This window comes from Mauremys reevesii, linkage group 7 (assembly GCF_016161935.1).
Source record: "Mauremys reevesii isolate NIE-2019 linkage group 7, ASM1616193v1, whole genome shotgun sequence".
Lineage (NCBI taxonomy): Eukaryota > Metazoa > Chordata > Testudines > Geoemydidae > Mauremys > Mauremys reevesii.
The window spans coordinates 52,542,308-52,567,714 of NC_052629.1; the positions used below are offsets into that span (position 1 = coordinate 52,542,308).

At 46.5% G+C, this 25,407-nt stretch overlaps 2 protein-coding genes across 12 annotated transcripts in view; one reads left to right on the top strand and one right to left on the bottom strand.

Moving 5' to 3' along the window:
- The window catches only part of GLUD1 (glutamate dehydrogenase 1), a 61,813-nt gene extending 48,181 nt beyond the window's left edge, over positions 1-13,632 (bottom strand). The window contains exon 1 of one of the 2 annotated variants that reach the window (XM_039546601.1): positions 13,049-13,632. In XM_039546601.1, the coding sequence (XP_039402535.1) occupies positions 13,049-13,466 (418 nt within the window). In that variant the 5' untranslated portion in view covers positions 13,467-13,632. Of the gene's footprint in view, positions 1-12,419; positions 12,434-13,048 lie in introns of those variants that run through there. The other variant, XM_039546602.1, reaches the window with a different exon arrangement.
- SHLD2 (shieldin complex subunit 2) overlaps positions 13,599-25,407 on the top strand; it is a 71,483-nt gene continuing 59,674 nt past the window's right edge. For 8 of the 10 annotated variants that reach the window (XR_005601136.1, XR_005601137.1, XR_005601138.1 and 5 more), the window contains exons 1-2: positions 13,599-13,728; positions 24,114-24,187. The gene's annotated coding sequence lies outside the window, so the exon portion shown is untranslated. The remainder of the gene's footprint in view (positions 13,729-24,113; positions 24,188-25,407) is intronic. The other 2 variants (XM_039546598.1, XM_039546597.1) reach the window with 2 other exon arrangements.

Below are 25,407 nucleotides of genomic sequence, written 5' to 3' on the forward strand. Positions count from 1 at the left end.
CAGCTTTACGCAGTTAGCAAAAACAAAAACAAAAAACAAAAAAAGAGAGAAAAACAACAATTTAAATACTGTTCCTGTAGTGCAGGCGATTCCGCCTGCCATTACACTCAATGTAATTTTGACTATACGCGGTTTTTGCTTTACGCGCTGACTGTGGAACGTAACCCCAGCATAAGATGAGACAGACCTGTATGGACCACCAGTTTATTTCTCTGTGACAACTCCTGCATTCCTAGCAGAAACAGCTCTGATACTTCAGACCTACTTATCTGCATGTATATTCCCTCTTTGGATGGCTTATTTCTTCCAGGAGAGCAGTGAAACAAGACTGTGTTTATTAATAAGCAGTGCTTGTTGTTCAAGTGCACAGAACATTAAAGTACATCATTCCCTACCAGCAACCAGAGAAGTCAACAGTAGCTCTTCAAATCTGATATTTAAATGTATACCCACAATTGCATCTGTTCTAGCACGCCTAGTTTCAACAAAAGGGGAATGCTAAACCTAAATGATAATGCTAAGACCTAATGCTAAAATAAGGAACCATTATGTAAAGAACAGATTTAAATTTTATTAGGGAATATTTAAAATAAATGATAAAAAGTGTTTGAAGAGTCAGTTATTGTGTCATTGGGGGTAACATACAGGTTGTGGGGGGGATGTTAGCGTTTTGGTGTTAGGCAGCATATACATATACACAGTCTGTCAAATATACACACAAACTTAGCCATTGGTAGAAGTTGTATTACAATAACACGGCTCATTTCCACAAATTTTTTCCATAAAAGTGTCCATAACTTGAAAATGAAGTTGTATTAGCTTTCAGCATTCATTTTAGGTTGCAAGTGTCATATGGTGTGCAAAATCCCATCTACTGTATGGCCCCTGGTGACAGCTAGTAGCGTGAGCTGCACTAGAACTAGTTGACAATTTTAAGGTCCTTGTGGTAAGGGCCTGTAACTTTTTAAGGCCTGGTCTACATAGTTTTTGCACTGGTATAATTATTTGAGTTGCGGTTATTAAAAAAATAGTTATACCAGTACAACCCCTCTTTCTACTGACATAAATACGTCTTAGACTAGTGCAACTTATTCCCCTTCCCATACATGAATAAGATATTCTGGTAGAGGCACCTTTTATATCAATATACTGGAGGATGGGTTTGTACACTCAAACTGTAAGGGTATAGTTAAAGTAGTACAATGTGTATATTTATAGATTCACAGATAAGGCCAAAAGGGACCACTGTGATTATCTAGTTTGATCTTCTGTACACCATAGGACTTTCCTAAATTAACTCCTGTTTGAGTTACAGCATCTCTCCTGGAAAAGCATCCACCTGAGTGACATAGCTTACATCAGCCTAACACACAGTGTCTACACCGTGCTACGTCGGCTGGAGATGCTCTCCCACCAACTTATCTTCCGCCTCTTGGCGAGGTGGAGTACTGAAGTCAACGGGAGAACACTCTACCATCAATTTATCGCATTTTCACCAGACCCAGTAAATCGACGCTGCTGCATCAATCACAGTGGCACCGATTTAGCGTGCCAGCGTAGACAATCCCTTAGAGAAATCAGGCCTTGTCTAAATAAAGCCTGTATAATAGAGCGCTGCCAGCAGCAGAGAGCCAATATTGTGTCCATCTAGTGTCCAATCGTAGAACCCCTGTTGGGGGAAGAGGACAGCAGTAGAATGGGGAAGATAACTGTAGAGGAATGAGTTATTAGGGTAAGAGACACTCACATGCAGATACAGGACAGGAGAGAAGGTGAAATCTACTAGCTAGAGGAGAACAGAAAATAGAAGAGATAGAGACTAGAACGTTTCTCAGCAGAAGTAAGTTCCCCTTGGCAGTCAGTCAGCTAAGCTGCTCCACAAAGAAATGCAGATTCATCATCCACAAGTTGCAGGAGCAATCATTTAAGGCAGTCATTTGTCTCTAAAATAAGGAATAAGGACTGGGCTATGAATATTTGACCACTGTCATGTGACATTCCATTTCAACAGGTTATTGAAAATCCCTAACATCACGGGACTGCAATCGGTCTGACCAGAGATGCAAAATGTGTATGGAAACCAGAACCCTTAGCTCTCAGATACACTGGAACTAAAATATATGCTTGTTGCATCAGTTTTAGACTATTTCAGGTGGCCAATGTGGACAGGGGCCAAGCTGTTTCAGACCATATGGTCAATTTGGATTCATGAACAGTGGACTCCTAAATAGTTACCATAAACAAGTTTTCAGTAATTTTTTTAAAAGTGTACAGTTTTAGCCCCAATGTAAACGGGGCCCTATGAACATCAGTGAATCCATTCCTTACTACCAAGTAGCTGAGAACCCCACAGCAAATGTTAATATAAAAGAATGCCTTTATTGACCTTAAGCTTTCAACCCCCATTAACTCTAGGAAACCTACCTGTTGACAATTGCTCTCAACTGGCTCATGCGAAAACGCCTTAACTAAACAGTTTTGTCCCAGCTATGCTATCAGTTACACAATTTTTAGACTGTTAAATAAGATTATAGATTTTAGTTAGAAAACAGCTAGTCTAGTCTACTTTGCCTTAAAGTCAGTTGTGTTCTGCTGCCTCCCATTTCCTGTACCCTATTTGGATTGTTTTAGTTCTCTAGGCAGCTGTCACTATGATGAGCAACAGCAGCTGTGGTTTCCTGTTAACTCCAGCTCTTAGCACGCAAGTCACCATATAAGCAAAGAAAGGGAAAATGATTCTTAGTAGCATTTTAGCTATCATTAAGCATCTATCCAGCTTTAGAAAGAAAAAAAAAAAAAAAAGAACTTTGGGTAACCAGTAATTAACATAATAAGATCCAGAAGTTACACCACAGAAAAAAGGGAGGAAAGAAGGACCCCTTACTTCTACAAATTCTCAGAGAAGTCTTATTTTTCCTGGTCATTTAATTACTAGAAACTGGGATGTGTAAGATGTACAAAAGAATGATCTAGGCTATCTCAAGCAGAATATTTCAATGGACAGATAACTTGATAAATTAATGGCATTTTTTGAAGTGTTCCTAGAGCTTATAGAGGAGAGGCACCAAAATGTAAAGAAAAAGATTTATGCTGCTGGGTTCCATATGTTTGAAACCCCCAACATATATAATTAGTATCCTCTTGACTACTTACTCTCTTATAATAGAACTGCCATGAATGCTCGAGCAAAAATGTCATTTTAGGTGCTCTTTAATTGTTTCTGATGGCAAGTGCTTCTAATTATAAATTGCTTGTTTTTCTGAAGGGTCTCAAAACACTTCCCTTCATGTACCAGTGAAATGAAGTAGCTGCTCCTTCCCTGAACTATTATTGTGTAGGGTATGCTACTGGTAGTGAATTATAGTATTCAAATGAATCAGATCATTTTTTTGTTTTTAAGCCTTTCAAAAGAGCCACCAAACAAGTTCTTACATATATCACCAACACCTTAGACTACTGAATCTAGAAGTATTAAAAAACTTATTTAACTATTTATGCTGCTTACTCCTTACATTTCATTGATTGGACAGACCAAGTCAGTTTCACTTTTGGGTGAAAGACTTAGCAAATACTGCAGGGATATGTGAGCAAAGCCCACTTCCCACTGGAATACCCAATTATGAAAACGTTTCTATAGGTCTTAGATTTTGTAAATGCATACAGTATTTATAATTTTTAAATTTTGAGGTAACCAAGTTTGACAGGGTTATTGCATAACTACTGAATCCAACAGATAGAATATTCTAGAATATTCTACTTTAGGTATTAAAGTAAACTGACCTAAGTATGAATTTTAAACGCAAATACATACAGGCATTAAAGACAGTAAATCACCATAAATGAATTATGGAACTTCTATGAAGGAGATGGCAACAAGTGCAAAAAGAACCCTGATCTAATGGAATAACGTATTGTATTATGTACCTAAGATCTTAGAGCCTTTTGTCTATAATCTTCAGACAATATTTAATACTGATCCTTTTCAAAAGAAGCTCTTATCTTTCAGTTTAGTACCCGGTATGACCTGGATTTTCCTCAGTTACATTTTACCAAATAAAGATATAAACCCAAATTAGATTCCTATAAGTATTTGCTGAAACTCATAAATAACCCAATGATACTGGAGTTTAATGTACAATGCTTCTGCTAATTATTGATGCTCATGTACTTACTAACAGTAAGTTACATAGAGGTCCAAAACACCTGTTCAAGAATGTTTATTTGGCAATACATTTGGTAAATCTTTAAATAGGAAAGGTTCCCATTGTGCCCCCACAGCGAAACCCTTCCTTTCACCAGCGCTCAAAATTTGGGTTCACCAGCTGCAAATGAAAGTTCTGTTTTGGTGATCGAACAGATCTACGAGCTGTGTGTCAGCTAGTACCATTAAAGCCTTCCCAAGAGCACTACTTGCCACTTCTCTCCTTTCAACAACTTCTGTCACAGATGCCTTAATTTCCCTACCTGGTTCTTGGTGCTGCTGACTGTGGTCCAGACTATCTTCTGGCCTCCACCGCCTGGAAAAACCATAGCCAGCAATTTTCACATTTGGCAAACTGTTGCAATATTAATTTTTGAGCTCTGCTTTCACACACTTATCTTTTGACTCCAGTTTAGTTTATGCAGACATCTAAATGTATAATAAAAGCACTGAGTGTGTTTTACGCACACAAGCAAGTCCCTAAAAATTCACTTACTGGAATAAGAAAGCTTCTCTGGTTACTAGAAGGGCCTAAGTAATCAATTTCTGCAGAATGCATGTTTTCTGATTACAAAGATAACTTTCCAAATGTTATCCAATACAGTACACCATCTTCCTGACGCTCCAGACAGTTTCAAAGCTGCTACTGCTACTCAGAATTTTGCTGAGCATCAGCATATTAGCAATGAACAGTAAAGAATCATGTCCATTTCATTACACTGCTGCATGTGAAAGCCAGAAGTGGCAAAAGAGGCAGAGACTGGAGGACTCAAAACTAGGAGTAGTGGAGACCTGCCATCTCTTCAGGACATGAAGGCAGCCCTGAGAGAAATTGAGTGAGAAAGGACAAACAGAAAATTCTTTCACCTTTCTAGCAGTGAAGTGATGGAGCTTGACGTTTAAGAGATAGACTATACTTTCATAAAAGTTGAAGCACTCAAAGAAGGGTTATGGGGTAGCACCAATGTAGAAATATCAGCATCATCCCATTATTTTTCTACAACTATCAGGAAATTGATTTTTATTTATTTAATAACCAGGGTTTCTTTCTGCCCTATCCCTTGCTGGTGCATATCCCCACCCTAGTCTATCATAGCTACCTGCACAGTGGGTTTAGTCCTCCAGCTACCTGATGCATAGCAAGTGTACAAGTCCCATCTCTATGATCTGTTTAAATATGATTTCGTGTACTTGAAGTCATCTGATGAACTATCACTTCCCAGCTACTGTATGCTATTAATCTGGTCTCCCAATAGGTAAATTACCAGTGTTCAGCCTAGATCAAATATGAAACATCCTATACAGCATAAATTTGATCTGTATTACATTAATCTTCAGGTAACAACTTTCTTCCCTCCTTCCCCCAAACCCATCTCCTGTTATTCAAACAGTGAACAACATGTTCAGAGTTGGGCCACTGACACCAGAAGGGATGGAATGTTGGAACTTGACAGTTCCACAGCAATTGGAAGTGACAGCTGAAGGGAGGATCTAAAGAAAGAAGAACACTTGCCCCACTGAGGAGAAAAGAGATGGGAAAGCGCACAGGAAGCTAGGGAACCGTGAGAGCAATGATGTTAGGAATGGGAAAGGAAGGAGAAAGAAAATAAATGAAGAAACCAAGGGAGCCAGGAAAGAGACAGAGAAAGATCCTTGGTCTCACTGAACTGAGGGGAATGAGGCATTTCAACTATCTGGTCCACTGGGAGTAACGGAAATACTCCAGAGAGTGAAACATTTGTTTAAGGCACTGAGTTGAAAAAAGAACAAAAACAAAAACTGGGTTTAAAACCTGACAGAATTACTATCAGAACTCAGATATTTAATGGTCTAGAACGGGGGTGGACAAACATTTTGGCCCGGAGGCCACATCTGGGTATGGAAATTGTATGGCGGGCCATGAATGCTCACAAAATTGGGGTTGGGGTGCAGAATGGGGTGAGGGCTCTTGCTGGTGGTGCAGGCTCTGGGGTGGGGCCAGAAATGAGGAGTTCAGGGTGTGGGAGGAGCTCTGGGGTGGAGCAAGAGGTTAGGGTGTGGGGTCCAGCTGGAGATGCGGGTTCTGGGCTGGGGGTGAGGGGTTTGGGATGTAGGAGGGTGCTCAAGGCTGGGATCAAGGGGTTCAGCGTGTGGGAGGGGGCTCTGGGCTGGGGCAGGTGAGTGGGGCACAGATGTGTGTGAGGGCCCAGGGTGGGGATGAGGTGCTTGGGGTGCAGGAAGGTGCTCCAGGCTGGGATTGAGGGGATTCAGTGAGCGGGAGGGGGATCAGGATTGGGGCAGGGGCGTTGGGTGCAGGCTCCAAGCAGCTTTTACCTCAACAACTCCCAGATGCAGAAGCATGTCCCCCCTCCAGCTTCTAGGTGGGGGTGCGATCAGGCGGCTCTGCACGCAGCCCTGTCCACAGGCGCCGCCCCTACAGCGCCCACTGGCTGCAGTTCCTAGCCAAAGGGTGCTGCGGGGGCAGTGCTTGGGACGGAGGGAGCGTGCGGACCCCCTGGTTGTCCCTACATATATGAGCTGGAGGGAGGACATGCTGCTGTTTCTAGGAGCAGCGGCACATGCGTGCAGAGCGACGCCCGACCCCACTCCCTGGTTGGAGCGTGGCAATCCCCAAACCCCGCTCCCCAGCAGGAGCTCGAGGGCCAGATTAAATCAGCTGGTGGGCTGGATGTGGCCCGCAGGCCATAGTTTGCCCACTCCTGGTATGGAAGGTTCAGGCTAAAAAGGTCAGTTACCATAGTAGGAGACATCCCAACAGTCAACCCTCTTTACATTTACTTGCAGAATAAATTGCTACAGAACATTATTAACATTGATGTTAAAAGACATTTTCTGGATAATACTGCTAATGAGTTTACAGTAAAAATCATTATGTTCGTAACAACAGCATTTAATAAGTCACCTGAAGTTTTTTAGGTGAATCTGAAATTGGACTATAAAAATTAAATGTTACTATGGTGAGTGCAGAAATGTGGCTCTGACCAACAACAGCAGTAACACAAAGAACGGCTTTCTGCACAACTGCAGTATCATGGATAAGATAACTTATAGAGCAGAAGGACAGAGAAGCAATTACAGGAGAAAGCAGCATACTTGCCATCTGTACACCAGGGCAAGTCTACACTACAAAATTAAGTCGACCTAAGTTACGTCAACATACAGTCACTGAAATAATTAAATCACTTTTGCATCGCCACACTACACTCGTTGTCAGCAGTGTGTCCATCCTCTCAAAGAGCGCTTGCACCGATTTAACTGTCACTGTGGGGCACTGTCGGACAGCTTCTGAAAGGCAGCAGCAGTCACTATAAGCAATGCAGAGTCTACTGCAGGCGTAGGCAACCTATGGCACGTGTGCCGCAAGCAGCACGCGAGCTGATTTTCAGTGGCACTCACACTGCCTGAGTCCTGGCCACCGGTCGGGGGGGGGGGGGGCTCTGCATTTTAATTTAATTTTAAATGAAGCTTCTTAAACATCTGAAAAACCTTATTTACTTTACATACAACAGTAGTTTAGTTATATATTATAGACTTGTAGAAAGAGACGTAAAAACGTTAAAATGCATTACTGGCACGCGAAACCTTAAATCAGAGTGAATAAATGAAGACTCAGCACACCACTTCTGAAAGGTTGCCGACCCCTGGTCTACTGCACCAACTTAAGTGCTATGCCACTTGCAGAGGTAGAGTTATTAAGTTGGTGTAGTGAGAGCTACATTTTAGAGTAGATACTTACAGAGTTAGGTTGACAAAAGCTGTTTTATGTCAGCCTAACTCTGTAGTGTAGGCCAGTGGTTTTCAAACTTTTTTTCTGGCCACCCAGTTGAAGAAAATTATTGATGCCTGCAACCAAACAGAGCTGGGGATGAGGGGTTTGGGGCATGGGAGTAGCTCAGGGCTGGGGCAGAGGGTTGGATTGAGGGTGAGGGCTGCAAGGTGGGGCCAGGAATGAGAGGTTCAGGGTGTGGGTGGGGGCTCTGGGCTGTGGCAGGGGGTTGGGATGCAGGAGATCAGGGCTTTGCGCTGGGGGTGCAGGCTCTGGGGTAGGGACAGGGATAAAGGGTTTGGGGGTGCAGGAAGGGACTTGTGGGGCTCAGGGCTGGGGCAGGGAATTGGGGTACAGGCTTACTTTGGGCAGCTCCCGGTCAGTGGCACAGCAGGGGTGCTAAGGCAGGCTTCCTGGCTGTACTGGCACCACGGACCGTGCTGCGCCCCGGAAGCAGCCAGCAGCAGGTCTGGCTCCTAGGCGGAGGTGCGCAAGCAGCTCCACGTGGCTCTCATCCACAGACACACCCCTTCCCCCCAGCTCCCATTGACTTGTTCCCGGCCAATGGGAGTGGGGAGCCAGTGCTCGGGCCAGGGGCAACGCATGGAGCCTCGTGCTCCCCCCTCCCCAACCTAGGAGCCAGACCTGCTGCTGGCCACTTTTGGGGCACAGTGCGGTGTCAGAACAGGTAGGGACTAGCCTGCCTTAGCCAGGCAGCGCCACCAACTTTTAACGGCCCAGTCAGCGGTGCAGACCAGAGCTGCGGCAACCCAGTGCCTTGGATTCCACGACCCAGCACTGGGTTGTGATCACCAGTGGTTTTCAAACTGCCATAGGCCAGGCCCCAGACAAGGTTGTGGCAATAGTTGGGGACACTGACTCCACACAGATAAAGCCATTGCCCGTATGAGAGGAGCTTTGAGTTTGATGTTCTCATTTCTTACTCCCAGGTCATCAGAAATGCACATCTTGAAACAGAGTCAAAGGAAAATGTATTTTAAAATGCCCACATCATTTTAGAGAGACAAGGTGGGTAAGATAATATCCTATTGCCCTGGTCTACACTACGAACTCATGTTTGTATAACTAGGTCACTCAGGGGTATGGAGTACTTCCTTCAGCGCTCTAAGTGTAGATAAGCCCTTATTTGATCAACGTTTGTTGGTGAAAAAAAAAAAAAAAAAGAGCTTTTCTTCAGTTCTGGGAAAGGTATTGAGTGTCACACCTATTACAAGGTGGAACAGGTTTTTTAGCATAAGTAAATAAATTCTAAGGGATGTTCAAGTTTAAGTGGCCCATTAACCCCTCTGCAAACATAGGCAAAAGAGGGGTTAGTGGGTTACAGACTGTTGTAAGAAAACACAAATCCAGTGTCTTTATTAAGACCAGTTTTTAGTATCCAGCAAAGTTATGAATTTAAGCGTCCATGCTCATCTTTTGAAGCTGTTGTGCACATTTCCTTTGAGGATGAAGACTGGGTGGGTCCCGAAGCCTGGGCTCCACCCCAAGCCTGAATGTCTACACCAGTGGTCCCCAATGCGGTGCCCGCAGGGGCATCTTAATGCACCCACGTCCTGGCCCCCGGGAGAGCACCCGCCAAAACGCCGTCGAATTTCAGCGGCATTTCGGCGGGGACGCCTCTCGCTGACGCCGCTTGCCATCGACAAGTGACATCATTGAGAGGCATCACTCCCGAATTTCGGCGGGGACGCCTCTTGCTGATGTCGCTTGTCGACAGCAAGCGGCGTCATCAAGAGGCATTGCCGCCAAAATGCTGCCGAAATTCAGCAGCATTTCGGCGGGTGCTTCACCGCAGTGGTCCTTCGGCTGGCGAGTTGGGGACCACTGGTCTACACCGTAAGTAAAGTGCCCTGTAGCCTAAGCCATGTGAGCCCAAGGCACCTGACACATAGGTGTCAAACTGCAGCGTTGATGGAGTTAAAAACTATGCAAACAGTCCAACTGGCAGACAAAAAAACCAACAAACAAAAAACCCCACAACTCTAAAGTACATTACTGTACCAAAAACCAGAAGAAAAGTGCCTCAGTCTTTCAAGAGGAAGTTAAGGAATCCGAATCCTAAGCATAAATCCAATAGTCAGACCTAGACAGCACCTATACTTAATTCTTTATAAGATGAGTAAGTGTTCTTAACACTCCCCCAATCTTTTTCTAGCAACCATAAAGAGGAGGTCCATTATGACAACATGCAGGGGTGCATTCTGTACAATTACGATTTCAGGTGTCTGGCAAAGGCATGGTGTTTAGTTTGAAGTCCTATACTCTGAGATCATTACAGGCATGTAACTGTTTTTAAAGATTATGTGCCTAACAGAGCGCACAGCGCTGACTGATCCAGGCTGGAAGCCAGGTTGTCTAACTCTATCTTTCAAGGGGATATAGTACTGGTTGAGTCCTTAATGATGGTTGGGAGTCTTGCTTCATAGGCTCACAGCCCTGGAAGTATTAGGGATGCATGGTTGCCTGTACTGGGCCAATCCTCTCAATTCCCTTATAAAGGTGTGACTTCTTTTCCTAGAAGACCGCTAGTTTTTGGCTTTTTCTGTACATCTACCTAGAAACTTGACCAACTGGCTATTTTCCTGCTCTGGGCTGGAGGGGGATTTTGTATTAAATCAAAGTATGTATTAGAAACAGCCCTTACATTATAATGTTCTCAAGTTATTTTTTGTTTTCCCCCCAACTTTTCAATTCATAATTAAACTATGCAAGTGTACATAGTGCCTCAGATTTCACCATTCATGTTGTTAAAGTTTGAGATTTGCTGAGAACTTCTCTGGGTAAATCTGAATTGTTCAGAACATTCCCTGGGGTGAGAATGATCATTCTTTGCAAGACAAAACTGCATTGTTTTGGATCCCTGACATTAGTATATAACCTTGGGATGTCACGATCAAAACTCCTAAACACACTAGAAAAGTTGTTGAAAGCACCCTAGCATTTTAGGGGTTAAGTGATCATTTAAATATTAACAAGAACTGACATCCCTCTACTTCCCACCTTCTTAGGAATATTGGAAATATGGTACTAAAATTGTTTTCCCTTGTAGAAGGTGTTTATCAAGCTCTAAGTGCCCCATAGATGTAAGCCAAGTTCCTCCTCTTCCACACATTGAAGTTTTGTTACAATGCAAGCTGAAAATAGGAAAGTATGTGCTTCAAAGGACTTGCAATTGAATTTATGTAAATACATGTATATTTACACACTTTTTATTTTGGCAGGCATGTGGCTAGGTTGGGACAGAGATGGAAGTTGACCTCTCTTGCAGAGAATGCATGGATGGATGTAGGGGGTCAGTGGCAAGGAGCTCCCCACCGGCCTTGGAAGGGCTGCAGGGCTAGCACTGTTGGATATGCAATATTGGGAACATGGACTGCCTTTTAGAGGTGCAATGTTGGCTGTGTATGTGTTTCCTATCTTTTGCAGGGAGCCAACACTAGCTGAGAAAAAGAAAAATGTTTCTGTCATACTCCTTTCACAAGGTACAGTTCCAGCTGTGAAGTATAGGAGGGAATCTCATTACTCTTACAGTGGATATATTGCTGGCTGTGTTTGGAGCAGGTGATAACCAAGCAGGAATTATAGCTCCCATGCTGCTGAAAGTAGATGAGAACTCTCCCTAGTTCTGGGTAAGCAGTGATCCCCAATAACTGCCCTTCCCTCCTTGGCTGGTGCAGTGAAAGCTCTCACTCCTGTCTCACTCTACTTTAATCACTTGTTTGTTGGGTGTAGTGCTGGCTGTATATGAATGGGATATAAAGAGATTCTCCTGCTGGGGTGTCCCCTTTCCTGCAGGTAGTGCAGTGCTGGGTTAGTTTATATAGGTGCAGTACTGGCACGGCATGAGGAGTGCTGGGGATCTATGAGGAGGTCTCACCAACCTTGCAGGGGGTACCCCAGGTATGTATGGCTCTGTCTATACATGGATCTCATGCGTGGGTCTCAATTTTCAGGTTGTCAGGGTGCTAGAGATCTGTATACCAGGGTAGAGGGGCTCTCCCGTCCCTTGCAGGAGGTGCAGTGCCGCTGTCGGAATGGTATGGGGGGGTGCGGAGGTGGCTGTGTGTGCGCGCACACAGGGGTGCGGAGCTGGTTGTGTGTATGGTGATGGTGGGGTGCGGAGCTCACCCCCCGGGCAGGGGGTACGGTGCTGGCTGTGTGTATGGTGATGGTGGGGTGCGGAGCTCACCCCCCGGGCAGGGGGTGCGGTGCTGGCTGTGTGTATGGTGATGGTGGGGTGCGGAGCTCACCCCCCGGGCAGGGGGTGCGGTGCTGGCTGTGTGCGCGCACACAGGGGTGCGGAGCTCACCCCCCGGGCAGGGGGTGCGGAGCTGGCTGTGTGTATGGTGATGGTGGGGTGCGGAGCTCACCCCCCGGGCAGGGGGTGCGGTGCTGGCTGTGTGTGCGCGCGCACAGGGGTGCGGAGCTCACCTCCCTTGCAGGGGGTGCGGAGCTAGCTGTGTGTATGGTGATGGTGGGGTGCGGAGCTCACCCCCCGGGCAGGGGGTGCGGTGCTGGCTGTGTGTGCGCGCGCACAGGGGTGCGGAGCTCACCCCCCGGGCAGGGGGTGCAGAGGTGGCTGTGTGTGTGCGCGCACAGGGGTGCGGAGCTGGCTGTGTGTATGGTGATGGTAGGGTGCGGAGCTCGCCCCCTGGGCAGGGGATGCGGTGCTGGCTGTGTGTACGCGCGCAGACACAGGGGTGCGGAGCTCACCCCCCGGGCAGGGGGTGCGGTGCTGGCTGTGTGTACGCGCGCAGACACAGGGGTGCGGAGCTCACCCCCCGGGCAGGGGGTGCGGTGCTGGCTGTGTGTGTGCGCGCACAGGGGTGCGGAGCTGGCTGTGTGTATGGTGATGGTGGGGTGCGGAGCTCGCCCCCCGGGCAGGGGGTGCGGTGCTGGCTGTGTGTATGCGCGCAGACACAGGGGTGCGGAGCTCACCCCCCGGGCAGGGGGTGCGGAGGTGGCTGTGTGTGTGCGCGCACAGGGGTGCGGAGCTCACCTCCCTTGCAGGGGGTGCGGAGGTGGCTGTGTGTGTGCGCGCACAGGGGTGCGGAGCTCACCTCCCTTGCAGGGGGTGCGGTGCTGGCTGTGCTGCGCCCGGTATCCCTCGATCACCTCCCACTCTCCGTTGTCGCGTTTGATGGGGAAGGAGACGCTGAGCACGTGGTTGCAGGGCTTGATGATGCGGAGGATGCCGCGGACGCGGTGGCGCCGCTCCTCGGGGCTCTCCCGCGAGCGCAGCCCCTCCACCAGCTTGTCCTCCACGATGCCGGCGCCGCGGTCGAAGAAGCCCTCCACCATCTTGAAGAAGTTGGGGTCGTCCTCCTGCTCCGCCTCGCTGTAGCGCCGCCGCGGCGGGAGCCCCCCGCAGGGGCCGCCCCACAGGGCTGCCGCTACCGCCGCGCTGGGCTCCGTGCCCGCCAGCACCGAGCCGGCCCCGGCGCGGGACGCGAGCAGCTCCCCTAGGTAACGGTACATGGTGGCAGCTGCAGCGGGGCCGGGAGGCAGAGTCGGGGCTGCTCTGGCGCTGCGCGGCCGATAGCACAACAGAGGCGGCCTGGCTCCGGCGCCGCCTTTAAATGGCCCCGCGGGGCGAGGCCGGAGGGGCGGCTCGGGTCAGACAACACCTCCCTGCCGCGCGTGCGCACACGCCGCGCCCGGAACCCCGCCGCCCTCTTGGCTCCGCCGCGAGGAGCTGGGCGCGGTGCCGGGCCTCAGCCCGTCTCCCGGAAGGCCCGAGGTGGGTGTGTGGCGCGCATGCGTGTCGGGATCTAGCCTCCGTCCGTCGTCGCTCTCGGTCCAGGGTGCTGGTGGGGGAGCGGGAACCTAAAGTGCTTCCGCCCGTGCGGGGGGCTCGGGAGGGTGCGGAGCGGTCGCTCCTCCCGACTGCAGGCGCGGGCAGCCCCGTGGGAGGCTGCGCCTGGGCAGGGGGCCCTGTACAGTAGAGCCGGTCATCCTTCCCCTTCCGCTGCGGGGAGCGGCAGAGCCCCTGACCTCCCTTTCGTTCCCCGGAGCCCGTTACACCCTCCTTTCCGGTTCGCTCTGCCCACAGCCCCCCAACCGCCCGCCCAGCCCCGAGCGATGGGCACATTGGCTATCCCGGCTGAGCGAGCTTTAGCCCAGTGGCTCTCAACCTTTCCAGACTACTATACCCCTTGCAGGAGTCTGCTTTGGCTTGCGTACCCAGTTTTACCTCTGAAAAAGTACTTGCTTACAAAATCAGACATAAAAATAGAAACGTGTCATAGCCCACTATTACTAAAAATTGCTTGTTCTAATTTTTTACCATATAATTTGGAAATAAATTAATTGAAATTTAAATATTGTATTTACATTTCAGTGTATAGTATATAGATCAGTATAAACAAGTCATATGAAATGTTAGTTTGTACTGCCTTTGCTAGTGCTTTTTATGTAGCCTGTTGTAAAACTAGGCAAATACCTAGGTGAGTTGATGTACCCCCTGGAAGCCCTCTAAATAGCCCCGGGGTATAGTACCCTTGGTTGAGAATCATTGCTTTAACCTACAGTGGTGAGGAGCTTTGCTGCATTGCTTATCTGGGGTACAGGGACCCTCTGCCCTAAGTAACACAGGGCTCAAAATGCAACCATTTGTACCTCCTTTAGCTTTGGGTATTCTCTCTCCTGCCTGTCTGGCCTGGGGTTGTCACCCAGGTGACACAGAGAGCCCTGTTCTCTGACCCTCTCAGAGCAATGTTCTTGTAGGTTTTAATGGGAGCCAAGATTAGAGCAGACATGCATAGCCAGGGAGGAGAACTGCTCAAGTGATCCATTGGTCAGTGTGTGTTATGTCCCCTTCTGGACCCAAGCCATAGGATGTGAATCTGATCGTGGTGAAAAACAGTGTACTAACTTTCTTAACAGAGTTAGACAATAGCAGTCTTATTATCTTTTATTCAAGGATGTCATTTCAGAAGAAAAACTGCTGGTGTATAGAATATATGTGATTATATTATATCCTGCAAAGTCTTGGGGTGACAGGGAAGGAAGTAGAGCATATAGATCTATGAAAACTTCCCCCAAGAGGGGCAACAGCTGCTTCCCGATACATATCAAATGATGCCGCTGGTTTTCTGAAAGACTCTCTGGGAAAATATCCATTCTAAATAGGAGCAAGGAGGGAAAGCAAGAGTGGAAATATTTATTGTTGAATACAATTTCAGGCTTCCTAACCTGTACAGGATATTTTTTCATTTGTTCTTTATTTACTGAATGAATAAAAGTACTGTTTAGTGCAAATCATGCTAATTTTGGCCAGAGCATACAACCCCCTTGCCAAGCAAACACGCTGCCCTCCGAAGAGTGGGAACAGGGACATGTGTCTATCTAGGGTAGATTGGTCTATCTGTATCAGGGGTAGGCAAACTATGGCACGTGTGCCAAAGGCAGCACGTGAGCTGATTTTCAGTGGCACTCACACTGCCTGGGTCCTGGCCATTGGTCCGGGGGTTCTGCATTTTATTTAATTTTAAATGAAGCTTCTTAAACATTTAAAAATCTTATTTACTTTATATACAACAATAGTTATATATTATAGACTTATAAAAAGAGACCTTCTAAAAACATTAAAAGCGAAACCTTAAACTAGAGTGACTAAATGAAGACTCAGCACACTACTTCTGAAAGGTTGCTGACCCCTCATCTAGATAGATATCCTAATCTCAAAATTCTTCAGGCATGTACAAGATACACCTCTACCCCGATATAACGCGACCAGATAGAACGTGGGTTCGCATACCACACAGTAAAGCTCTGACACACTGCTCTGAGCAGCGTGTTAAGGGTGTCGGGCCAGGCTGGGGATGAGGGGTTTGATAAGGGGCAGAGGGTCCCCCCCCCCAGGGCCTGGGGGGCAGGAGCTGTGGGAGGGCACTTTTGGGGGCCCCACAGTCCTAGAGTGGCCCAGGGGCTTAGCGGAGGGCCGGGAGCAGCCCTCTCTGCTTCCCTCGCCCCGGCCCCAGCCGTGTCACTCAGGGGAGGGGGCTTGGGGGAAGGGATCCCCCCGCACTCACCAGCAGCGGCGGAAGTGGAGCAGCCCAGCCCCAGCCCGCTCCACTCCGCCAGCTCCCAGCTGCAGTACTCTGCTTCCTGCCACAGGTGAGTACGGGGGAGCGTCCTTTCCCCAGCTTCCCCACACTCACCGGCGGTGGGAAGCGGAGCAACCCAGCCCCAGCCAGCTCCACTCTGCCAGCTCCCAGCCGTGGCGCTCCGCTTCCCGCCGCAGGTGAGTGCAGGACCTTTCCCCAGCTGCCCCCCAGCGACACGGCTGGGGCCGGGGCAAGGAAAGCGGAGCAGGCTGGGGCTGCGTCGCTTTGCTTCCCGCCGCAGGTGAGTGCGGGGGAACATCCTTTCCCCAACCTCTCCGCACTCACCGATGGCAGGAAGCGGAACACCGTGGCTGGGAGCTGGGAGGGTGAAGTGGACTGGGGCCGGGCTGCTCCGCTTCCCGCCGCTGCCGGTGAGTGCCTGTCAGGGGCGGGGAGGGGTTGATAGGGGTCAGAGCAGTGAGGGGACAGTGGGGTTGGGTAGCAGGTGGGATCCTGGGGGTGATTAGGGATGGGGTCTCTGGAGGGGGTGGTCAGGGAGCAAGGGGTGGGGCAAAGCAAGTTTGATATAACGCGTTCTCACCTATAACACGGTGAGATTTTTTTTTGACTCCCGAGGACCACGTTATTTCGGGGTAGAGGCGTATATGTTATACATGAATCAACCTACAATCAGTAGGGTGGGAAAACTTGAAAAAACAGGCCAACTGAAGTTAAATAAACCTAGCTTTTGACAGGGAGAGAGTTTGACTTCTCCTATATTGGAAACAAATTTCAGGACATAGTCTGAAATAAGATTTCCTGGAGGCCAAATCCAAGCAATAATGCTTTGCAAACTGTGTGGAGAGACCATCTAGCTCAGGGGTTCTCAAACTAGGGTTCGGAACCCTCAGGGGGTTCCCAGGTTATTACATGGGGGGTCGTGAGCTGTCAGACTCAACTCCAAACCCTGCTTTCCCTCCAGCATTTATAATGGTGTTTAAATATATTTAAAAGTTTTTAATTTAAAAAGGAGGTCGTACTCAGAGGCTTGCTATGTGAAAGGGGTCACCAATACAAAAGTTTGAGGACCACTGATCTAGCTCCTGTGCAGATGTCTGTGATGGAAATACCTCAGGGTTTGTCCTCCTTGCAATTAAGTTGATTTTTCCCCCTAATTTGAGTCACATCCACACAAAATGAGTAAAGGTCTCAAAAACATGACCTATGGGGGAAGATTGAAAAAATTGGGTTTGTTTAGTCTGGAAAAGAGAAGACTGAGAGGGGACATAACCGTTTTCAAGTACATAAAAGGTTGTTACAAGGAGGCAGGAGAAAAATTGTTCTTCTTAACCTCTGAGGATATGGACAAGAAGCAATGGGCTTAAATTGCAGCAAGGGAGGTTTAGGTTGGACATTAGGAAAAACTTCGCAACTGTCAGGGGTGGTTAAACATTGGTATAAATTGCCTACGGAGGTTGTGGAATCTCTATCAATGGAGATTTTTACGAGCAGGTTAGACCGGTCAGGGATAGATAATACTAATGATTCTAAAACTCCTTATTTTGAGTGTGGGGGTGCTTTTAACTTTAGTTGGCCCATCAAGGGGTATAGATAAAGCTCAAGTTAGCATGACTTGCCACCTGCTAACACAACCAGTTTGTGCATCTCAAAGTGTTTTGTGATGAGGCAGCTTTTGCTCAAAATAGGGTAACTCGAGAAGAGTTAGGTATAGATAACTTGATTTAACTTGCAATCATACCCTAAGGCAGACTGTGGTGGCTACAGTGTCCCAGTCTGAAGAAACTTTGAGTCATATAATATGAGGAGCAATCAGACATCGGTTTAGTCCTCTGGGTTGCAGCATTTTCCAATGAGTTGATTTCAAAAGAAAAACCCACTTGTCTTTCTCCCTGGAGCTAATGACTGCCTTACTGATAAGAATTTACTCATTGGGTGGAGTTATTTGCATCAGCTCAAACCTCTCAGTGCAGTGAAACTCCAAGAGTCTCACTCACATTATTGGGGCTTTTCCGACTGCCAGGAAACCTTTAAGTTCTGCCATTTCAACCTTTCTCTGTGAGAAGCATCACCCAGAACATGTTTGCTGTAAGAATTTCAGGAGAGACAGAAAGAATGGCTTTCCTCTGTGTATCCAGTTGTGTTGACATCCTTATGCCTGTTTTTCAAGTATTATATTTGGGAACATCTGGGCCCAATTTTGCCTTCAGATAAATATATGTAACTTTCATTGAAGTAAATGAAAGTTGTGTGTTCTAATCAGAAGGCAGAATTGAGCTCGGAGTGTGTGGCTGCCCAATACTGCAGTTGGTGAAGATATCATTTGTTAGCGTCAGAAGTAGGAGGTAATATCACTAGGAGCCTGTCTATGTGGACACTTAATTTGCAGCAAACCAGAGTGTAAATCTACCTTGTGTTAGCGTGCACTAAGTGCCCATATGGCTCTGCTGCTGCACACAAAAGTTCTGTAGTGCTCTTTGCTCTACTGTGCTTTGAAACGGATGATTAAAGCGCACTAGAGAACTTACAGTGCATGGCAGCAGGGTCAACGCAGGCGCTTAGTGCAAGGTAGATTTATGCCCCAATTTGCTGCAAACTAAGCTGTCACCTAGACAAGCCCTAAGTGACAAGCTGAACTATAGAACAGTCATGAAAAAGGGATTTCAAAAAAAATACACAAAACCGCCTGTGTACCCGTCTCAAGAAGTTATATGGGTAACCTGCAGTTAGTCAACATCAGTATATTTGATGCTTTTTATTGTGGGGTCAAAGACAGAAAGGTCTTTGCAAAAATCAATATTTTTTTGTTAATTTTTGCAGTTTTGAACAGGAAAGACTGTTATACATGCAGTGGAAAAAAGTCCAAATGATATAAAACAAAAGTACTATGTACAAGTGCAGTCCCATATCACACAGTATACACTTATGCAATTGTATTACAAGCATTTTTACAAAGGAGTTTTTACACGTACATAATAGATCAGCATTTCTCAAACTGGAGTCCGTGAGGGTACTCCAGCGGGTCCTTGGGCCCTGCTGATCAACTTCTTCTGCTCCCTCCCAGTGCCTCCTGTAGGTCGGGGAACAGCTGTTCAGCGGCGTGCAGGAGGTGCTGGGAGGGAGAGAGAGGAGTGCGGACAGGGTGTGCTTGGAGGTGGAGTGAGAGTGGGGCCTTGGGGGAAGGAGTGGAGTGGGGGGCGGGGCCTGGGGCTGAGCAAGGGACCTGGGGGTCTGTGAAAATTTTGTAAATCAAAATGGGGGTCCTCCGGTTGCTAAAATTTGAGAACTGCTGTAATAGATCAGTGAATAAAGGAAACTGAATATATAGAATCCCAGTCTCTGTTTTATATTGTCACTACATGATAAATACCCCTAATTGTCAGAGATAAGAAGTAGGGAAAACCACTGAAGAGAGAATATTTGTGTGTTATATCATTATGTATTTTGGTAGTTCTTAAAGGCCAACCAAGAATGGGACCCTTTTATTCTAGGTGCTGTGCAGCCACAGAGTAGTACATAGTCCAGGCACTGAAGAGCTTACAATCTAAATAGACAAGACAGGCACAGGATGTGGGAATGGGTATAACACACAAGCACAGTGAACAATGTGATGTTAGCAAATTACATTAGGTCTATGATTTTTTTGTGTAGGGGCTTACTTAGGAGGGGATAAACTAAAGGGGGAGGGGAGGAGACAGCAGGGGTTAAAATTATCATGTCCAGAGTCTGAAGATTCCTATTAGTAAAACAGAGGGAAGCAAAAGCAAGAAATGTTTCTTTTTAGGAAGAACTGGTTATGCAGATATTGTCAAGCCTGCTTTAGAGACTCAGCCTCTCAATATATTTACATTATTAGAATTGCTCAATTACTTCGATATATTAATATGGAGATAGATACTGTCAAGGCTGATTCCCCACTCTGGCACTTTGAGTGCAGAAGGTGGGGGCCTGCAAGGATTAAAAAATTAATACCGGCCACTCCAGGCTGATATTAAACTCCCAAGGTCACAGTTTCTCTCTGACCTTGGATGGGTAAATGCTGCCACCACCCAAGTGAAAAAGAACCCCTTGGGACCCAGGAAGACTCACTTGGGAATTCCTTCCTGTGGGGTACTCAGAAGCCCTTTCACTTGCCCCCCGGGAAGAGCTGAGAAAGAAAACAAAGGAAATTAGCTGTTGCCCCCAGCTAATTAAACAACATGCACAAACCTCTTAGGGACACACAAATCCAAGCCTGTTTTTAAAAAAGGAAATTTTATTAAAAACAAAAAGAAAATACATCTGAAAACTCAGGCTATTGCTAGATTTTAAAAGAAACAATTACAAAAATTAAGCATCAAGATAGGTCTCTTGAGATTCATCTGAAAGGTTACAAGCAAAACAAAAGCACCTGGGGTTAGCACAGAGGAGTCCACAAGCCAATAAGAAATAAAAAACAACAACAAAAACACCGTAATCGCTGTGACATTGTAGTCTATATGATTTTATAAAAATATGCTAATGAGTGAATATAATGTAACTGGAATATGCTTCATGCAAAAGGTCTCTTGTAAGGTATCATTACAAAGCTTATAATCTACTGAGTGTGATCATCCTATTTGTATAAATGTACCACTCTTATATCTGAAACTAGAAACATGAAATATAACTCTGAGGGCCTATTGTAATTATGCAAAGTGGGGGCCATTAATGGTGGTTTGGAATATTGATGACTCCCATTAACCAGGACAATTGACTGCAGATGGCTGTTTCACCTGTAAGTCTTCCTGTATACATGTGTGCTGGCAAGTGGGCAATGAAGTCTTGCAGTGACATGTGATCATGTCACCTGAACTGGAATCCATCTTTAACCTGGTGTCTTTCCATTGAGAAGGAGGGGGTGAGAACCCAGAGAGGGACAAAGGATTCCCGCCTTATGCAAAAGATATATAAAGGGGTGGAACAAAACAAAGCATGAGGAGCCATCATGAAGAATTCCCTAGCTACCACCTGAGCTAGAACAAGAGCTGTACCAGGGGAAAGAATTCTGCCCAGGCCTGGAAGCAATGGCGTAGCCAGGTTCTAAGAGCAGGGGGAGCAAACATTAAAAAGGCGCCCCCCTTGGCTCCTCCTCTGGCCACACCCCCTTGGCTCCTCCTCCGTCTGCTCCGCGCCCCCCCTCCCGCCCGGCTGGCTCCTCCGTCCGCTCCGCGCCCCCCTCCCCATGGCTCCTCCGGCTGTGCTGTGCCGCCCCCACGCCCCCCCCCCCATGGCTCCAGCCATGCCGCCCACCCCCATGGCTCCTCCGGCCGCGCTGTGGCTATGCTGTGCCCCCCCCTTCAAGCCTGGGGTGCGGCAGCCCCCCCCCCCCCAGTTCCAGCCCTGTGTGTGTGCAGGGAACAGAGGGGGTTACAGGCTGGATCGGGGTTACAGGGCCTGGCTCTGCTCAGGGGTTCTGACCCTCATGCCTGGATGGGAACACAGCTCCTAGCGGGTCCGAGCCCCTTGGGCAGTTTGGGGGAGTCTCTGTGCTCCAGGCTGAGCGCTGGCCGCCCTGAACTCATCCCCCGCTTGCCCGGCTCAGGCCGGGCGGCAAAGAGCCAGAGGCTCCCGCCTAGGCTGACATCCCCGCACGCCTCTGTTCTTCCCTGGGGCCCGCCCCCTTCCCCTCATGCACCCCGGAGGAGCGAGAGAGTCGCCAGCTCCATTCGCCTGTCTCCTTCACCTTCCTCGCCCGCCTCCACTCCCCATGGCTCCTCCGGCTGTGCCGCCCCCACCCCCATGGCTCCTCCGGCTGTGCCGCCCCCACCCCCATGGCTCCTCCGGCTTTACTGCCCCCCCTTGCCTGCAGGAGCCCAGCGTTGGCCCAGCAGGCGAAGCTTCAGAGCAGAGCATGGGCCCTGCCCGCTGGCGCCATGGTAACCCCTAACTAAGGCGCCGCTTTTGGAAAATGTGCTGAGGGGAAGCGACTGCGCCCCCTGCACCACCCTAGCTATGCTACTGCCTGGAAGGTGTCCTGTCTGAGGAAAAAACTTACTGAAGCATCTCTGAGGGTGAGATTATCTCTATTCAGTTTGATTAGACATAGATTTGCACGTTTTATTTTATTTTGCTTGGTGATTTACTTTGTTCTGTTTATTACTACTTGGAACCACTTAAATCCTACTTTCTGTATTCAATAAAATCAGTTTTTACTTATTAATTTAACTCAGGGTATGTATTAATACCTGGGGGAGCAAACAACTGTGCATATCTCTCTATCAGTGTTATAGAGGGTGAACAATTTATGAATTTACCCTGTATAAGCTTTATATAGGGTAAAATGGATTTATTTGGGTTTAGACCCCATGGGAGTTGGGCATCTGAGTGTTAAAGACAAGAACACTTCTGTTAGCTGCTTTCAGGTAAGCCTGCAGCTTTGGGGCAATTAATTCAGACCCTGGGTCTTTGTTGGAGCAGACGGGAGTGTCTGGCTCAGCAAGACAGGGTGCTGGGGTCCTGAGTTGGCAGGGAAAGCAGGGGCAGAGGTAGTCTTGGCACATCAGGTGGCAGCTCCCAAGGAGGGTTCTGTGATGCAACCCATGACAATTGCATCTTCCTAGTCATTCCCTGATTTACTTACATATTTGGGGTTTCAGATAAGTAGTTTGAGGTATGATTTGATGCTTTTTCTTATGTGGTTTTAAAGCTGCTTACAGCATTGTTGCTCTGTGTCTCCGCTCTCCAGAGGACAACAAAAAGCAGACAAAGGGAAGGTTTTTTTCCCTATTTTAAAAAGTTCTAGCCCTCCCATTGGCTCTTTTGCTCAGGTGCCCACTCCTTTCCTTTTACCTGTGGGCTTGTTAACCCTTTACAGGTAAAGCAAGTAGAGAAGAGCTACTAAGAGGAATTGTTTAGCTAACTGGCTGGCTGGGTGCCCATAAAAGGGAGCTATACCCCTCCTTCATTTATCACAGATACTAATGAGAATTTCATAATAGTTTCAGAGAAGTGAGGAAATGCAAAGCATAGCATCATTTCTGTGGCCTCAGTAGGGAAACATTTGGTTTCCATCATAAAACACTGAAACAATAGCTGTTCCACTGCTGAAACACTGAGTTTAAAATGTGTGTGTAAAAGAATATGAACTAAGAAGCAGGTATAGAGAAAATAATAATAATTAGCACTTAGTGCTTATCAACCAATTCTCATAGACCTCTGAGATATAGGAAATAGTATTCCTATATTACAGATAGGAAAACTGAAGCAGGGGTTAAGTGGAAAATGTGACAACTATTTGACATGCTCAAGAGCTCAGAAAGGCCTACATCAGAGTTAGAACTGTAAAGAACTGTAAAACTACTCAGATCACTAGAATATACCTCTCTGAAAGTGTTCCTTACCTATTTATCAGCTGCATGCATTGACCGGGATATGTTTATGATATATTACTTCATATGTTAGGGATTCAGAATGGTAAAACACAATGCAAGACTGAAAATGAATATCCTTTTTCACCAGTTTCAGTAGCACATCTTTTTATGAAATAACAGCATGAGCAGAGCCCTTCTGCTTTGATAAAGGTGAATGTCTAGTATTACTGAATTCCAACAAAATATTCAACAAGTTACACTTGGAACTCTTTTTAAAAAAAAGTAAATCAGAAATTATCTTTTATTTTTGTAATATCTGAATACAATCACATGTGAGAGAAGAATAATTGTGTATGTTTATAATATATATAAACACTTCACCGGCATAATTGACTTCCACTACACTCCTGTGAGGTTGATTATGAGGTGGACGCAGAGGTTAAGTGACTTGCACAATGACACAGAGCAGGTCTTCGGTAAGAGTTAAGATTAAAATTCAAGAGTTCTTGTGTCTTGGTTCCTATCAGCTAGACTGCATATCTTCTCTCTATTCCAGTCAAATCTCTGTCTTTCTTGTGTTAAGGAGTAAGCAGTAATTAAGGGAGCTATTTCTCATTGTCTAAGAATGTTGCTCAGTATGCATATATGTCTGTTAATAGTTTATTGGGACTTGTAGATATGAAAACAATAATTCTAATAATGAAAGATACACTATGTTCTTTGTTTAGAGTAACACATGGAGGACATTAGAAGACTCTCCTTTCAGTTAAACTGGTAAAAGATCACTAGGATGGTTTTAAAGGTAATTTTTTATATTTTTGTGTGCAACTAGAAATTTCAGTAAATTTCAATTAATTTCATATTGAAATTGAATTATTTTTCTCCCAGTCATTTAAACACCCAGAAGTACAATGGTAAACAAGCGTATGTACTGCAGGAAACTATCTGCATGGGTGATGGACTTATTTAGCTCTAATTTATGGGACATTGTTATATACTTGTTCATTACAACCTAAGAATTGGGAAAACATTCTGAATTTGGAAAAAGTAGAACAGACAACTTTTTCTGTGCCAACTATTTTTGAAATAGCTTTTACTTCCAACTTTAAATATTGCGGCCTATTTCATTTTAGATGTAATATAAACACTCTTATTTATTTTGTGCTTATCTGAATTGAAAAGATCCATGTTTTTAAGATATGCATGTTATTTTAGCAGATTTATTACAAATAAGTATATTGGCTAAAATTATTGTTCAAGGTGTACTAAGAAAATCAGTTCAAAGCCAGGAGCCCAGTAGACTTCGTTGACAGAATATTACTCAAGAGCTTATATAATTCTACTATCTGAAATTACACAGTAATGACCACTGGGTATCCTTGTTTGCTGTTCCTTAAACTGTGATTAGCTCACGCAGAAGGAAAAAATCCCTAATAATTTTACAGAGTTAAAACTAGAACTGGTCAGAAAAAATTAGAAATATTTTTTTCTTCAGAATTTGTTTATTTGTTGAAATCAACACATTCTGCAGGACTGTCAGTTTTGACAGAATTCCTCTAGAAGCTTGGGGGGGTTCCATCAGTTTTCTGCCAGTTCACCAACTTGATTCCTCTTCTGCCCACCTGCTAGGCTTCCCAGCAGCCCACTTTGTGGGCTGCCCCCAGCTCCTAGGCTTGTGGCTTCTGAACAGCCTTGGTTCCCAGGACTTCTAGGCTTCCTGGCTGCAGGAGCTACGCTGGAGTTGGAACACCCAACCAGGCAGACTGCCCTGGAGTCAGCCCTCTAAGGGCTTCCATGGTCCCTGGTTTTTGGCAACCTGTCAGGCAGACTCCCCCAGAACCCAGGCTCCCAGTAGAACTGATTATAGAATGATAATTCCAGTTTGCAGAAAATTTTCAAAATTTTGAATTGGATTGAAACCACTTTTTGGAATCTCAAAATTCTCCTCTGTTGGCAGTTCACATCGGCTGCTTAGAAGTGGGCCTGGTCTTTATTTCGATGGGAGACCTCCAAAGAAAATCC